This window comes from Lepidochelys kempii, chromosome 19, assembly GCF_965140265.1.
Source record: "Lepidochelys kempii isolate rLepKem1 chromosome 19, rLepKem1.hap2, whole genome shotgun sequence".
Classification (NCBI taxonomy): Eukaryota; Metazoa; Chordata; order Testudines; family Cheloniidae; genus Lepidochelys; species Lepidochelys kempii.
In genome coordinates this window covers 19218185-19235981 of record NC_133274.1, presented here as the reverse complement: position 1 = coordinate 19235981, position 17797 = coordinate 19218185, and the positions used below count along the sequence as shown (strand labels likewise).

Below are 17797 nucleotides of genomic sequence, written 5' to 3'. Positions count from 1 at the left end.
ATATATAGGAAACAGTAAGAACCCAACCTTGTAGTACTTCACCAAGCAACAACTCCTGTTGAAATGATAGGAGGTTTAGTTTGCATTAGGACTCCAGGATTGGGTGCTTAGTGTAGTACTACTTCTATACTAAGGTGTAACGTTCCCTCACGATACTTTGCATTTGTTTTATTACTAGCCTTATAGCAAGAGTGTTTACTGTATTTTTTATTATTCAAATACAACAAATGGGCTTAGATAATGGGGTCCAAATGCAGAGGGGGCAAAAATATAACCAGGTGTTTATAAATACAAAATCGCATTATTGTGGCTATCTCCTAGATCTTTTGGATTAAGAATTTTGAAAAAATGCTTAAACAGTATGCTTGCTGAAAGATTGTCATCTTGTATCAATATATAATAATGAAATTGAGTCCTGCTAGAATAAATTACAGTACTAGAAAAGACATTTAGCTCTTTGTAAATGAAGACTAACCTTAATGAATTGTTAAAAAAAAAATTAAGAATTTAACCTTTTCGATGCGAAATTAAGTCTACCAGAACATAACTGCGTTAACATTTTTGCTCAAAAAGTTTTGGAATTACTAGAAATCTGGCAACCTAATTTTTTTTTTTTTTTAAAGTCAAACACCTTCATATCAATGCAGACATTTAAGCAACTGCTATAAATGAGTGATCAAATAATTATAAGAATCCCATTTCATGGCTCCCCCACCAACCCCAGAAGGACACTTGCACGATTGAATTTAAACATGGGTGTGTGAGGTGAAACCCATTTTCAAGATGAAAAATCCTGCCATACATTATTTTCTAACAAATTATGCAGAAGGAAAGGTCAAGACACAGATGTGCAAGAGTAATTTTTTTTTTTAATTTTATTTTATTTACTATTTGGTTCTGTCAAAATGGTACTGGAAAGGTGGTATAAAATTCTTCCTTTGTGTCTGTCACTGAACATGTTATGTTCTTCCATTTTATTATGGTATATTTATGGCAGTATCTTTTGGTGCAGTTCTCTAACTTCAATGTATAATACCACTGATGCGCTAAACTATGGGGAAGAGTCTTCTAAAAAATACGGGTTTTATTTAGAGAGTTTTTGCAAGGTTTAACTGGTGCATTTGGGCATCTACAAGTTGCATAAAGAAATCAATGCAGCTTGTAAATCTTGCAAGTATCAAAATTAACAATTTCATTTTCAATTTGTGTAAAACAGATTACTTCACTTCCAATGTCTATCAAAGCATTAGAATAACTTGTATTTTGGTGTAAAGGTATCCAAAGATGCAGCTTTGTAGTTCAGGCAAACAGTTTTAATGTTATTTCTGTTCCTTGCTATTTTTTGTAACAGATTATATTAGAGTAACTTTAGCCTTTGTCCCCAAAAACAAACATTTTGACACTTTCCCTCTGTCAAGGGTCTCTAAGCAGTCTGAACTGACCATTAAGTAAAAGTTCTGTTCCTTCCAGGGAGGGAAGGCAGTACTTTAATTTGATTCCAGTTTAGTTTAATCTATACCAGATTTCCTCCCCCCCCCCCCCCCATCTTTATAATTTACTAAAATGAAAATACTATTTGGGGATGTGGGATTTTGTTTGGTTACCACAAAGAGATACATCTTTTCATGACAATTACTTTAACTACTTTTTTAGTTTAAGGTGCCACAAGTACTCCTTTTCCTTTTGCGAATACAGATTAACACGGCTGCTACTCTGAAACCTTTAACTACTATGAAGCCAGACTCTGATAGAAGAGGTTACGATGTATGCTCATGTATTAATAGAATTACAAAGACAGATAGTCACCACAAGCAAAAACCTGCAACCCTTACATAGGCCATACTCCCACTGACTTCACTGCTTGAATAAGGACTACAGGATATGGCCCAATGATTTAAGGCAGGTTTGTATGGTTTTGGGTTTTTTTAAACTGGCATACCATGACTAGAATGAAAGTTAAAAAATGCTTTATGGACTGTTGCATGGCTGATGTTTTCATTGGATCTGTACCCTTTAAGTTAGTACATTGACACAAAGGGCAAACTCATTTTGAGAAGCAGGTATACATTTTCTCACTCCAGTTCAGTCAGGTCAGAAGCCATAAAACCCATGCAAATGTCTACGAGACTCACAAAAAACAAAAACGGTATGTGAGGGAAGAAATAGTCTCTATATTCTGATCTAATACAATTGTTATGAAAGACACCAAACAGCACCGAGAGGCAAAGGGAACGTGTGCCCACTGAAGTTTAATGTCCCCAACAATTTGTGTAATATAGTTTGATCAACATATCTGAGGGAGAGTGTTAATTTGGACATTCCGAAGGTCCGGGAATGATTTTTTTTTTTTTGGTAACAGAAGTTTTAATCCTTTTGTTTTTCTTTCTTGAAAAAGAAGTGCTCACTGGGGTAACAGCACAGCCCAACAGATACAGAATACTCCAAAAAAACATAGCTAGTAATCACCCAGAAAGATGGTGACTAGCATTTTTTTAAATTTAACCCTTTATTAAAAGGTATGAAAATTCTAATGCAAACTGTTCACAATGGCAGATCACTGAAATGCCAGCGACGGAATTAAGCAGAATGTAGAGAACATGTTTGTGTTGTCTGTAGCAAACTCAGTCTATATTGCCACAGCACTTTAACTTACAAGTCTCGACCTTGTCATAAACATTAGCACAAACAAATTTAACCATTTCACCTAAACTAAGACTATTGGGACAGACTGTCTTCCTACATGTTTGTATACCATATAGTACAAAAAGGACAGATACCTATTTCGGGGCTGCTAGAGGCCCCCACAATACATAATAGTAACAAAAAGGAACAGGGGCTAAAAAAATTGCAGTCTCCAAATTCCTTCTCCATATGAGATAATTAAAATTAATAACTGTTAAGCTCTGCAAGAACATTCAGATGCATTTGAACCCTTTCAAAAAGCAAAGTAGTAAGTATCAGAACTAGATGTGATTAGGTTATAGAACACCAATTAAATAACAGTGCCCCCCTTTGGACTATTTGTAATTTCGCCTAGCTTTCAGTCTGATGTCCACAATGCTATATGTTGGAAAGCACAAGAAATTTGAATGAATTTGATCACTCACATAGGCAGTTATACTTTGAAAACAATGTTTCTTCCAAGAATTACCAATGAAATAATGTTTTAGGACACAATTGAATTTGAAATAGGTAATGTTTTGAATAGATTTTTGAGTTTTATTGAAATCTTACATGAACAAGAAATTGGAAATACAATCACATCAAGGAACAAATTGCCACGGCTTTGACGTTTAAGCCAAACAAATTTTGTAGGGCAGATTTTCAAAAAGGTGTGAAGTTATAACAATTTAAAAACACAGTTAACCTACTTCTAGGAATGCAAAACATACAATCATGTTATTTTCAATACAAGAAATCTTAATTTTTTTTGTTTTAATTTCTTAAAACTACTAAGACAAAGCACTAGCTTTTACTTTTATGTACAGCATACTCCTATTGTAGTCTACCCAAAATCCGAAAAAGGAAACTGTCCAAAACCAGAGGTTCTGCAAAATCATGATTGAACAGTGTGCCCATCCTGCTTTTAAACTGCTAAAATGAAGCCTAAAACAATAAAAGCACTGAAACCCCAAATGGAGTTTGGGAATTCTGCAAGCCCAATAATGTCCAAGTGCGTTTATGAAAAAGGAAAATAAAAGACTCGAATATATACACAATAGAGTGATTCTTCAGCCCAATACAAATGGCAGCCAATTGCTACTGAAAGATGAAACATTAAGCCAATTTTTTTTTTAAAGGATGTAGAGCTATAGCCAATTCTATGTTGCCAATATCATTCTCAAGCCCTCCTCACTTGTCTACTTCCACTGTTGCCCATAAGTATCCTGATAAAATTCCTGGTTGTCATTATTGTAACCATAGTTACCGGCATAGTCACCACCTTGCTGGAGCGGCTGCTGAGCGATGGGTTGGGAGCCCCAGTTCTGCTGGTTGTTGGTCTGGCGGCGCTTGGAATCAGGTTGGTTGTACCCATCTGCCTTTCTCTTGCCTCCTACGTTGCCCCCACGGTTGCCCCTGGCTCCACGAGCACCACGTCCTCTCTGCTGCTGTGCAGGACCCCCTCTCCCACCCCTGGCTCCTCTTGGTGGTCCCATGGGTGCCCCCCTCTGTGAATAGCCAGCTCTACCTCTTGGTGGTGGTGCTCCCCGCCCCCTAGGTGGTGGTGGAGCACCTCTCCCACCCCTTCCTCCTCCTCTTCCTCTTATAGCATAGCCATCATCATAGCCATAATAGGGATCTTCATAGCCACCACGGTAGTCATGATAGTCGTAACCATAATAATCATCATAATAATCTTCATAGCCATAGTAATCTGGGGGATAGCCATATCCACCTCTCCCTCCACGACCTCTGCCTCTAATAGGAGGTGGCATACGAGGTGGAGGGTAGTAATAATAGTCTTCATACCTAATAAAAAAAGAAACATGCATTAAATTTGTCTTGTAAGTCTCCTAAACCACCGTTACTTTCTGCTTAAGTTTGACAATATATGGGCTGGGGAAGGACTGCCTCTGTTAGCTTATGTTCTGTAGCAGCATGAAGTTCTGCTATTTGTACATTACAATACTGCAGAAGTGAAGACTTACGCAGTGCTTCTGGAGGCTTGTCTGGCAGCCTGGCGTTCTTTCCTTTTCTTATCTGGTGGTTTAGCTAACACTATTTCAATTTCTTCCCCCTCTATCTCTTTTCCATTCATTTCATTCATGGCCTGTATGAAAGTCAGAAAAACACATTTGAGTTTACTTCCAGTCATCAGAAAAAATTTAAGTCTTTCTAAAAATGTTCACTAGTGTTCCAAAAAAGATGCAATTGAAATTGAAGAGGAAATATAATAAATCCTTTCAGAGATTTCACATTGCAGGATACGTTGAACAAATTAACAGAACTGTCACCCCAAATGTTAACTTCTACATCTATTATGAATTGTTAGGTTATTTGAGCCACCAGAAGTTAAAAACTTCCTTCAACACTCCACTCTTACACTAGTTATAAGGATGACATGTCAATACCATTCTAAATTTTTCTATCATTAACACTGAAACATTTGTTTTGCTCTCCTTGTCTTTGTATGATAAAGTGAAAAACAAAATGAAATTTAAGAGCCCCTCAATAAGAAACCTGATCTTTGCGCAGTCTAGAACTTACTAAAAAGTGAGAAGCAACTGAACTGTACGTTGCATAGACACAATACTCCTATTTTCCTTAAAAAAACATTTCAGATTGGTGTCAGAGTAGCAGCCGTGTTAGTCTGTATCCACAAAAAGAACAGGAGTACTTGTGGTACCCCAGAGACTAACAAATTTATTTGAGCCTAAGGTTTCGTGGGCTAAAACCCATTTCATCGGATGCATGCAGTGGAAAATACAGTAGGAAGATATACCCACCCCCCCATGAAACAATGAGTGTACACTGTAACAAGAGTGATCAGTTAAGGTGAGCTATTACCAGCAGAAGAGGAAAAAAAACCTTTTGTAGTGATAAAAAAGATGGGCCATTTCCAGCAGCTGAGCAGAAACGTGTGATGAACCGGGGGGGGGGGGGGGGGGGGGAGGAATAAACACGGGGAAATAGTTTTACTTCCTGTAACGACACACCTACTCCCAGTCTTTATTCAAGCCTAATTTAATGGTGTCCAGTTTGCAAATTAATTCCAATTCAACAGTCTCTTGCTGGAGTCTGTTTTTGAAGTTCTTTTGTTGTAATATTGTGACTTTTAGTTGTAATATTGTGCATTTGCTCCAACCCTCCGACAGAGACAAACATCTACAAGATCTCTATCAAGCATTCTTGCAACTACAATACCCACCTGCTGAAGTGAAGAAACAGACTGACAGAGCTAGAAGAGTACCCGGAAGTCACCTACTACAGGACAAGCCCAACAAAAAGTAACAAAACGCCACTAGTCATCACCTTCAGCCCCGAACTAAAACCTCTCCAGTGCATCATCAAGGATTTACAACCTATCCTGAAGGATGACCCATCACTCTCACAGATCTTGGGAGACAGGCCAGTCCTTGCTTACAGACAGCCCCCCCAACCTGAAGCAAATACTCACCAGTAACCACACGCCACAAAAACACTAACCCATGAATCTATCCTTGCAACAAAGCCCGTTGCCAACTGTGTCCACATATCTATTCAGGGGACACCATCATAGGGGCTAATCACATCAGCCACACTATTAGAGGCTCATTCACCTGCACATTTACCAATGTGATATATGCCATCATGTGCCAGCAATGCCCCTCTGCCATGTACATTGGCCAAACCGGACAGTCTCTACGTAAAAGAATAAATGGACACAAATCAGACGTCAAGAATTATAACATTCAAATCCCAGTCGGAGAACACTGCAATCTCTCTGGTCACTTGATTACAGACCTAAAAGTCGCAATATTACAACAAAAAAACTTCAAAAACAGACTCCAGCAAGAGACTGTTGAATTGGAATTAATTTGCAAACTGGACACCATTAAATTAGGCTTGAATAAAGACTGGGAGTGGATGTGTCATTACACAAAGTAAAACTATTTCCCCACGCTTGTTTTTCCCCCCTACTGTTCCTCACACGTTCTTGTCAACTGCTAGAAATGGCCCATCTTGTTCATCACTGCAAAATGTTTTTTCTCTCTCCTGCTGGTAATAGCTCACCTTAACTGATCACTCTCGTTATAGTGTGTATGACAACACGCACTGTTTCATGTTCTGTGTGTGTCTCTTCCTACTGTATTTTCCACTGCATGCATTCGATGAAGTGGGTTTTAGCCCACGAAAGCTTGTGCTCAAATAAATTTGCTAGTCTCTAAGGTGCCACAAGTCCTCCTGTTCATATTTCAGATAGATGCACAGAAGCAAGTTCTCGACTACAGATATGAACAGCATGCCCACCAAAAAAACCACAAACACCTATGAAAACCTGATTTGCATCCACATCAGGCATCTGTACACAGAAAGGTAGTCTTCAGCTTTACCAGACATGTGCACACTGACTACACTTAAAAGATCGGTCCTCTCTCTGAAAAGTATAGGGTAAAAGACGAGCAGAAGGCCATTCTGCTAAGACAGGAATGGCCAACCCGTGGGTCTGGAGCCACATGCGGCTCTTCAGAAGTTAACGTGCAGCTCCTTGTATGGGCATCGACTCTGGGGATGGAGCTACAGGTGCCAACTTTCTAATGTGCCGGGGGATACTCACTGCTCAACCCCTGGCTCTGCCAGAGGCCCTTCCCCCACTCCACCCCTTCCCACCTCCTCCCCCAAGATTGCCATGCCCTTGCTCCTCCCCCATCCCCCCCAGAGCCTCCTGCACACCACAAAACAGCTGACTGGGAGGTGCTGATTGGTGGGACTGCCGGTGGGTGGGAGGTGCTGGGAATGGGGGAGCTGATGGTGGGCTGCTGACATATTACTGTTGCTCTTTGGCAATGTACACTGGTAAATTCTGGCTCCTTCTCAGGCTCAGGTTGGCCACCCCTGTGCTAAGAGATCCCCAGGCAAATGCTGCCCATGGAATCCGTCAGGGATGCTCCACAGCCAAAAAGAAAAGTGAGCCAGTTGTAACCTCCAGAAGTCACACAGGGTTGTGGCTGGAGGGTGGGAAAAGGATCCCTGTGAAAGGGAGGACTTAAGGGGATCTTGGACAGTGTTTATTGTGATCTCTTAAACCTTACTTGAAAGAGGAATCCAACATTTTGGAGAAAGAAAATCTCAGTAATTGAAGTAGACATATAAAAAAACAACTGAAATCTGACTAAATATTTCTTCTGTTCTCATTTGCTCAAACTGTATTCTTGATTTAATGTCATTTGACTAGTTCTCCTGGGCAGTAATTTCTATAAAACACAGCTCCCTTTTGCTTAATTAAAACAGACTCTCTTAATGTATAAGCAACTACAGGATAGAGGTAAACAGGTGTTCTCACAACAAAATTTTTGGTGGACTCAGAGTGCAGCCACCAACTCTCACTGGTGACTGCTCTGACAAATTTTCCTAAAATACTTAATTAACTTTAGAGAAAGCAAATAAATATGCACATATACATGTCCTAATTGTAATTTATTTGTGATGGGGATTTTTTTTTTCCCAGAATCAATAATAAAACCATCCCATCAGGCCCCGCTCCTCTCCTCCCTCCCCCATTGTCCTGAGCTCCCTTCCACAGCCTCGCACCCCACGTTCAGCCCACTCCTTGCCACTTGGCCAGGGAACCCGGTAAGGCTGGCCCTACTGAAGCCCCCTCCCCAGAGTCCCACAGCTGAAGCCGGGCGGTGGGGGCCCAGAAGCCCGCCTCTAGCTGAAATCGGGGGAGGGGAGCTGAAGCCCTCTCCAGAGACCCTGGGCGCTGTGGCAAGGAGCCACTGCTTTGCCCCCTCCCCCATTCATGCCCAGGAGGCTGTTGTGGCCTCAAGGAAAAACCCCTGGTGGTGGCATGCAGCCACAGTGGCCACATTTAAGAAATGCTGAGCTTTGATGGAAAGGAGCTGTACAGGTGAGCCGCATCATACGCGCATTTAACTTACGCGAATTCAACTATACACGCTCTGCAAAAGAAAAAAAAAAAAGATACCTGTAAATAGTGCGGGCGATTCCGCCCACCATTCCACTCAATGAGCGTATGCCCTGGAGTGAGCGTGAGATGGGGAGACGTGAATCTGCTGTTCCCTCAGTCGGTCTCAGTTTCCACATGCTTCTCATAGTGTGAGCATCCCGCCGCGCTGAGTGTGATTCTAGTGTTTAAAGATACATATTTTTCATACAACATGGCCCCTAAATGCAAGCCAACTACTTCATCTGGTGCTCAACTGAAGAAACAGCGATCTGTTCCAACGCTGGAGGAAAAACTGACTGTGTTGGACTTACTGAGAGACCATATGTCAGTCTCCAACATGGCACGTAAATATGGCTGCAACGAATCTAGCATCCGTGCCATCAAGATTCGAAGAGAAATTCGTCAAGCCATGGCATCAAGTGCTCCAATAACTACTAAGGTGACGAGCCAGGTGCATGATAAGACTTTAGTGAAGACTGAAAAGGCATTAAACTTATGGCTGGAAGACATGAACCGTAAACGTGTGCCTATTGATGGCAACACGTTGCGAGAAAAGGATCTTAGCTTCTATGCGCTGTTCAAACCTCCTGCCGAAGAGGGACAGGCTTCTGATGAGAAGGAATTCAAAGCCAGCCAAGGTTGGCTTAACAGTTTTAGGAACCGCTTCAACCTCAAAAACATGCAGACTACTGGTGAAGCTGTATCTGCCAATGAAGAGGCAGCAAAAGCCTACCCTGAACAATTAAAAAAAATCATAGAAGAAGAGGGCTATCTTCCGGAACAAGTTTTTAATGCTGATGAGACTGGGCTCTTCTGGAAAAAAATGCCCAATTGCACTTACATTTTGAAATCAGAAAGACAAGTCCCTGGCTTCAAAGCAGCTAAACACCATGTGACTGTGTTGTTTTGTAGCAACGTGGCTGGGCATTTAATAAAGCTGGACTTGCTCTACAGGACTGCAATTCCCTGTGCAATAGAAGGCAAGAACAAAAATCTCCTGCCTGCATTCTTGCAATCAAATAAAAAGGCTTAGGTGACGGAAGCATTATTTCTGGATTGGTTCCAGAGTGTTTCATTCTGGAGGTCAAGCAGTACCTCGAAGAGAAAGGACTAGACTTTAAAGTGTTGCTGATCGTAGACAATGTTCCTGGCCACCCTGCAGCACTCCGGTTTGCGCATAACGATGTTGAAGTCATCTTTCTCCCTACCAATACCACCTCCATCCTCTCGACCAAAGTGTGATTCGCTGTTTCAAGGCCACGTACATGAGGTTTACGTTCTCACGGATATGTAGTGCTATGGATGCTGATCCCAACCTTAATGTGATGGAGTGCTGGAAGTCCTTCAACATTGCCAATTGCCTCACTTATATTAAACAGGCAATGGATCGCAATCAAGCCTGAAACAGTCAATGCATGTTGGCGAAACCTATGGAAAGAACGTGTGGATGATTTTAAGGGTTTCCCGACCATTGACAAAGAAGCGAAACGCATTGTTCAGGTGGCCAGGCAAGTGGGTGGTGATGGCTTCGTCGACATCCTTGAGGAAAAACTGAAGAATTGAGAGCCATAGAGAAAAACTGACTAATGAAGAGTTAGAGGAACGATGAAATTGTCTACAGAAGATGACAACAACGAACAAGAAGAGCCAGCAAGTTGGAATCTTCATAAATTTACTCAAGCGTTCCAAGCAGCGAAACACTTGAATGATTTAATTTCTGAATATGATCCCTCTATGGAACGAAGCCTCAAAATCACATGTAGTATTACGGACTATTTGAGACCGTATCAAGAAATGTTTGAGCAGCTCAAGAGACAATAGCGACAGTTGCCGATCACCATGTTTTTCAAGGAAAAACAACCAGCAGCAGATGAGCCTACGCAATCAACTTCGAGCTGAACCAGAGCCAACCACTTCATCTACAACTCTCTCCGTCACCCAAGCTCTCCATCACCTCTGTCTCCTGGATCGACATCAAGCCCTGACAACCCCCTGTAATTACCCCCGTAATTAAAAAAATACAGTACTGTAAAATTATATTTGGCATATATACGCTTTATTACATACTGTACACATACATTTATACATATTATTGTACAGGGTTGTATACACAAAACCATGTACAGTATACTGTACTTTATGGGTGATTTAAGGGATTTTCAAGGGTAATTTTGACTATACGTCATTTTCACTTTTAGAACCTAACCCCTGCGTAAGATGCGACTCCACTGTATCCTCATCCCCAGGCATTGGCTCAATAGTAAAAAGCTGAGTGCCTGTTCAGCAGGCTATTGCCAAAAGCTACTTATGAGGAAATGAATCTGCAGCCACCATGCACATTGCTCCAGACATTGGAAGCAGAGCAAGGGCTCAAGTGGATAAGTCAGCAAGCTTCTTCCGACCTCCCATCAATGGGACAGCATGCAGCAAACAAGAGCCAGAAAATTACTTCTGGGGGAATTCTGCGCCCCTGCGCAATACAAAATTTTCACAGAATTAATGTTCTGTGCAAAATTTCCTGTTTCCCTTGCAGAATTGGGGTAGCAAAGCTGCTGGCAGCCATTAGGGACCATTGTACTCTGCAGAGCCCAGCTCTCTAGCTCACGGAACACCCAGCCCTGTGGGGATAGAGGCTCTGCATGCTCTGGCTTGATCCTCATCCACTCAGGGATGGAAGACAGACTGGGAGGCCCAGCTCTGGCAAAGAGTGAGGAAGGGCAGGGCTGCACTGCACCACATCTCCCGGTGGGACAGTGAAAAACCTGAGGGGAGGTAAAGGTTCTGGGAGGGATGGGGTGCAAGTGCCTGGGCTTAGGGGGTGCCCCACAACTGGAACTCGGTCATCATAAAGGTCTCTCTCCCTTTCTACTTCTGGGGGAATATTTTCTCCCCCAACCCCCCATTTGTATCATGGACATATTTGTTGACAGATGTTTTGAAATAAATGACCAAAATAATGTAAACTGGAGTGATTCTATTGTTATTTTGACAAACAAAATATGCAGAATTTTTACATATTGTGTGCAGATTTTTTAATTTTTTGGTGCAAAATTCCCCCAGGAGTAAAAAATGCTTTTTAAAAAGGAATTTCTGCAACAGAAAGTGATTAGAATAAATCACTGGAGTTTTCCTGAAGCAGAAGCAATATCAAACAGACCCTACACTATATAGAATTAAATGTACACCGTAATGTACCATGAAGTTGAGAAAAATAATCTCTTACCAACATACACTTTCTATATATTTTTCACCAAAGGCTACAGTTAGTGTTTAGCCATACAAAAATAAAAACCACAATCCTACCTTTACTGCCGCACCTCTATCCTCAAAGTGAACAAAAGCATAATCCTTCAATTTCTTCACTCTTTCCAGCTTTCCAAACTCTGAAAAGGATTTTTCTAGGATTTCTTCTGTCACTGTAGTGGCTAAGTTCCTCACAAACAAAACTTTCACCTAGTGAAAAAAAGTATCAGACAAAGATGTAAGTAATTCCAGAACTAATCAGACATCAGAGGGAACAAAAGTATTAGCTGACTTCCTGCAAACAAACCCCATTCCTCTATTATGCTCTACTTCCTAATGACATATTTCAGTTGAGTCTTGAAAAATCAGTCACTATTTTCAAAGAAAGCAGGTCATATCCTTTGGGGTTTTCAGTTTAGTTTAGTTGTTTTGCTTGCTGGCAGTTTTCCTTCTAAGTTGCACGGCTGCCCAAGAGTTAACCAAGTACTGGGCACTTGATTAGTAGAGCCACACACATCCAGTGACTTGTGTTAGGGCAATCCTCTCCCCTGCTGCTCTGCAGCTGCATTGCTCCTGCCCTCTGCCTTGGAGCTTGTGGCCAGCTGCTCCCAGGCCCCTCCTGCTTGCTATGCAGAGCTGGGGTGGCCCCCACCCATGTACCCCATCTTTACAGAGAGGGAGAAGGGGAATAGGGCAGTTCAGGAGTGGGACAGAACTGCTTGAGAGTGCCTCTCTGCTTAAAGAGACAGCGCAGTGTCTCATACTTCCCCAGCAGTCAGTGTGCGCGTGCATGCACACCCTCCCCCCACAGTCTCGTCACACTCACCTCCCAACAAATACTTGTGTTGTTACTTTAGTACTTCCTGCAATGCATGTATATTCTCTGTAACTTTATTCTTTCAAAGTGCTGTTATTTTAGTTTTTTGACTGGTCTACGCATTTCATAATTTTATTGCTCTCTTATGCTTAAAATTTAATTCCTTGAGTAACGACTTCTAAAATGCCTAACCTGTACTGGCAAAAAGAAAAGGAGGACTTGTGGCACCTTAGAGACTAACCTATTTATTTGAGCATGAGCTTTCGGGAGCTACAGCTCACTTCATCAGATGCAACCTGTACTGGTGGCTGGAGTAATTATCCCTATGGTAACTTTTTAAAAATATATATTATATGTAGGTTTTTTGTTTCCAGTGGTGGCGCACATCTCACATTTTGGTGTGCATATTGGCGCACATAACAAAATTCATTCCACACGGATAGAAAAAATTAGAGGGAACATTGCTGGCAACCAGTGTCACATGCAACATCAGGGTTTCTGACTGGGAACTCTAGAGTCTGGGTGCACATTCTTCACTCCATTGTTTTTTTGATGACATTAAGGTGGCACAAGAGAAAAGACAGTTACTTTTTCATAACTGTTCTTTTTCCAAGATGTTGCTCATGTCCATTGTGTTGTAGGTGTGTGCGCTCGTCACATGCACCAATGCCAGAAGTTTTCCCTCTCAGTGGTATCCGTAGGGAACCAGCTCCGGCACCCCCTGGAGTGGTGTACATATGCACCAGTATAAGGGGCGCCACCGGCTCCCCTCACCCCCAGTTCCTTCTTGCTAGAAACTCAGACAGTGGGAAGGAAGGCGGGTCACGGAACAGACATGAGCAATACATCTCGAAGAACAGTTACAAACGATAAGAGTCTTTTTTTCCTTCAACGGAATGGACATGAGCAAGCACTTGTAGGTGACTCCCAAGCAGTACCATGGAGACGTGTAGGAGTTTATGGATGTGTCGATTTCATCTCTGGCCTGCTGAGTGATGGCGTAATGTGCCGTGAATGTGTGTACTGAAGACCACGTTATGGCCCTGCAGATGTCCTGGATAGGGACATGCGCCAGGAAGGCAGCCGAAGACGCCTGAGCCCTAGTCGAGTAAGCCTTCACTATCAGTGGAGACACAGCCTGTGCCAATCATTACAAGTACGGACGCAGGTGGTGATCCAATTTGAAATCCTCTGAGAGGACACCGGAAGGCCCTTCATTCTGTCAGATGTCACGATAAAGAGCTGGGTTGATCTGCAGAAGGGCTTCGTGTGCTCCAGATAGAACGCAGGGCGTGTCGGACATCCAGAGCATGCAGCCGCCTCTCCTCATTGGTAGAGAAAGGATTCAGACAGAGCACCGTGAGGAAGATATCTTGGTTGACATGGAAATGCGACACCATCTTAGGCAGGAAAGCCAGATGGGGCTGCAGCTGGATCTTGTCTTTGTAGAATACCGTGTATACAGAAGTCCCACAGAGCCGATGAACACACACACACCCCCCGCCTGTTGACATAGAACATGGAGGTCATGTCTGTCAAAACACCTGCACTACTCAACCGTACAGCTAGGGAAAGAAGACACCGCAGGCTAGAAGAATTGGCCTGAGCTCCCCGACATTTATATGTAACGCAAGCTCCTCTCGAGACCATAATCTTTGAGTCTGCAGCAGACCAACCGATGTGCTCACCAAGCCAAGGTCAGACACATCTAGACCATGGGTTGCAAGCTTGCGAACAGCACTCCTTCCGACACCAACCTTGGGTCGGACCACCACTACAGAGAGGCAAGTACCCTAGGAGGGATTGTGATGACTTTGTTTAGGTGATGTCTGGCCAGGGAGCAGACTGACAGCATCCACATCTGAAAGGGACACAGCCCGAGTCTCACGTAGTCAGACAGACCCAGGCCATGGCGCGCGGATATGCAGTGACTGCTAGCAATCAGATCTGACATTGCCCTGAACCTGGCCTCTGGCAGAAATGCTCTGGCTCGGGTAGAGTCGAGTGCCACTCCAATAAACTCTATCCATTGGATTGGGATTAATGTTGATTTTTGTTCGTTTATCAGCAGGCCCAGAGCTCAACAAGCAGCTTGCACCATCTCAATGCTGCGCTGGACCTGGACCAGCCCTTGATGAGCCAGTTGTCAAGGTACGGACAAATCTCGATACCCCGACGCCCAAGGTAGGCCGCCACCACCAGCATGCATTTCATAAACACTCTTGGCGCTGTTGCCAGGCCAAAACGGAGCACTGCAAATTGGTAGTGGGCAGTCCCAAAAACAAAACTTAGGAACCATCTGATCATGGAATATTGATATGTGAAAGTAAGTGTCTTTCAAATGGAGGGCAGCGTACCAGTCTCCCAAATCCAGGGAAGGAATGATGAAGGCCAAGGAGACCACATGAAACTTCAATTTCTTGAGGCTCTGCAGGTCGCATAGGCCCCCTTTGGCCTAAAAAAAAAAGGGAGTAAAACCCCTTGCCCCTTAAATGCAGCGGGACTTTCTCCATGGCTCCCACCCACAGAAGGCTCTGCACCTCCTGAGTGAGCAGATGCTTGTGAGAAGAGTCCCTGAAGGAGGACCGGGGGTGAGGGGGGGAAGAGAATATAGAAATAAACTGGAGGGTATACTGCCCTGCTACTGTGCTGAGGACCTATCGGTCAGATGTTATAGAGGCCCAGGCAGGGAGGAAGGGGGACAGACTGTTGGAAAACAGGAAAGCAGGATCCAGGACACAGACTGGAAGGTCACCCTCGAGTGTACCTGCAAAATGCCTGCTTCCTACCCGGTTGGTTAGAGGTGGAGCTCAAGTGAGCAGAGGATGCCCGCTGGTGGCCTTGCCAGCACTCATAGCCCTTTCCCTTTTTACAAAAGGGCTCTGATCAGGGTTGGCTCCTGAACCAATGGGTCTGTGGCGGCTTAAACAGCTTCCTTGCCGGCCCCGACATGTACAGGCCCAAAGTGCACAAGGTAGCCCTCGAGTCTTTCAGGCGTGCAATTTATTGTTTATTTGCTTGTAAAACAGTGCCAGGCCATCGAACGTGAGGTCCTGGATAGACTGTTGAACCTCCATCGAAAGGCCTGATGACTGCAACCAGGACACCTACCTCATTGAAATGGCTGAGGCCATGGTTCGGGCCACACAGTCTGCTGTATCTGAGGCCGCTTGGAGGGCTGCCCTGGACACAACCCAGCCCTCATCGAGGATAGCCAGGAATTCCTTCCTGGGTTCCTCTGGCAGCAAATCTCAGAATTGACTGCCAAATATTAAAGTCATAACAGCAAAGCAAGGCCTGATGGTTGGCCACTCTCAGCAGGATATTGGATGTAGAATAAATTTTTCTACCAAAAAGATCTAACTTCCTTGCATCCTTGTTCTTAGGCATTTTTCCCCGGTTGGCCTTGTCTGTCATGCTCATTGGCCGCTGACACAACCAGTGAGCTTGGGCCAAGGTGGGTATAAAGAGACTCATACCCCTTAGTGGGGACGTAGTATTTTCTCTCTGCCCACTTGGAGATGTGGGTGCAGGAGGAGGGCGTCTACCACAGGGTCTAGTGATTTTTCACCACTCCCTTGTGCACCGGCAATGCCACCTTGGTGGGGGCTCCCACACTCAGTACATCAAACAGGGAGTCTGAGGGCTCTGCCAGCTCCTTGACTTCTAGCCCCAGGTTTGAGGCAACCCTCTTCAGGAGCTCCTGGTGAGCCTTGGCACTGTTCTGGGAAACTGGGTGAGAGGGCCCCCACTATCACCTCATAAGGCAAAGACGACGAAGAGGCAGGTACAGGCAAGTCTGCCAATTCTGTTGCTTCTGCCATGGGAGCCTCAGCCAAGGCTGGCTGATCCTGGAGAGCCTACTCTGACTCTGCATCTGAATCAGGGGATGGGCAGGAGACTGTTTCTGACCATTTGTCGGTTGCCCCCAAGGCCGACCTATGTCCCTGTGATGGTTGGGGAAATCCCCAAAAGTTTCAGAGTTGCCAGGGGGCAGGCCACTGGCCCTGGGGCCATGCTGCCACTGGTGGCCAAGCAGGGAATGCCAGTGCCCTCAATGGGTGACCCTGGCCTGCAGGCAGGATCTCCTTCTCGCTGTCAGAGCCCAAGAAAAGGGACATGTCTGGGGGGGCACGACTGTGCTGTGACTGCCTGTCTACACCGATCCCGTTGGCTCTGGCCCTCCGCTGAGGACCTTACGAGGGCGATGGCTCTTGGTGCCATGATCCCAGCGACGACATTCGACGGATCGGCAATGGTACCCAGCGATCGACGCCTTATGGTTAGCAAGCAATGCCACTCCGTCAAGGGGAAATGTGAATGAGTAGACCAGCGTGTTGGAGACCGTCAATGCGCTTGCAGTGAACCACACCAGCAGTCCAGTGATCGGTGACGGGGTTCCAGGGACTAACGTCTTGACTCTCCATAGCTCCCAGCACCAGGGCTCTGGGGACAGGTGCCGCGCCTCTACAGGTCTGTGCTAGCCTTCTAGTGATCACCACCTTGAGCCTGAGGAGTGCGGCCTGGAGTCTGGGGACAGATGCCGGGAACTCTGGCAGGCAAGCCGACCCACTTCCGGTGGCTGGTGGCACAGCTCAAGTGAGCGCTGACGGGGCACCCCCTGAAGTGAGAAGCAGTGTGGCACTGATGGGGACCACTGAAAGGATCCCAAGGCAAGTTTACTCCTCAAACGGGGCACCTCCGTGACCAGCGTGGGCAGCACCAACAGGGACAGAATGTTCCTTGTGGCCTGAAAAGCCTCCAGTGTCGACAGCACCACCAGGTGCTGAATGCCTCTGCCATTCCCCAGGGTGGCAGGTGGGTTTTGGAGTGGGCTCGAGTGCTCAGTGGGGGTCAGAGCCTGACCTCCATCCGGAGGGGGAAGAGCTGTGCCTCACAGATCTTTGCTCTCCTCTGGCCCTCTCCTCCCCTTTACGGGATGTAGGAGAACATCCCCTCCCAGCCTCTCTTTGCTTTTTAGCTGGTACCAGGGATGGGGATCGGTACCGGTGATGGCAGCTCACTCTGCACTGAAGCAGCACTGGCTGGGAGCAGAGTCCGATCTGGTCGGCTCTGAGGAAAGTATAAGGGACAACGCCATAAGGAGTGCTCTGAGACGACTGTCC

At 44.7% G+C, this 17797-nt stretch overlaps 1 protein-coding gene across 6 annotated transcripts in view; it reads right to left on the bottom strand.

The window, feature by feature from the left end:
* Positions 1-338: 338 nt before the first annotated feature.
* HNRNPR (heterogeneous nuclear ribonucleoprotein R) overlaps positions 339-17797 on the bottom strand; it is a 52589-nt gene continuing 35130 nt past the window's right edge. For all 6 annotated transcript variants that reach the window (XM_073317799.1, XM_073317794.1, XM_073317795.1 and 3 more), the window contains 3 exons: positions 11915-12064; positions 4650-4771; positions 339-4470 (listed from right to left, as the gene is read on the bottom strand). In XM_073317799.1, coding sequence (XP_073173900.1) covers positions 3861-4470; positions 4650-4771; positions 11915-12064 — 882 coding nt within the window. In that variant the 3' untranslated portion in view covers positions 339-3860. The remainder of the gene's footprint in view (positions 4471-4649; positions 4772-11914; positions 12065-17797) is intronic.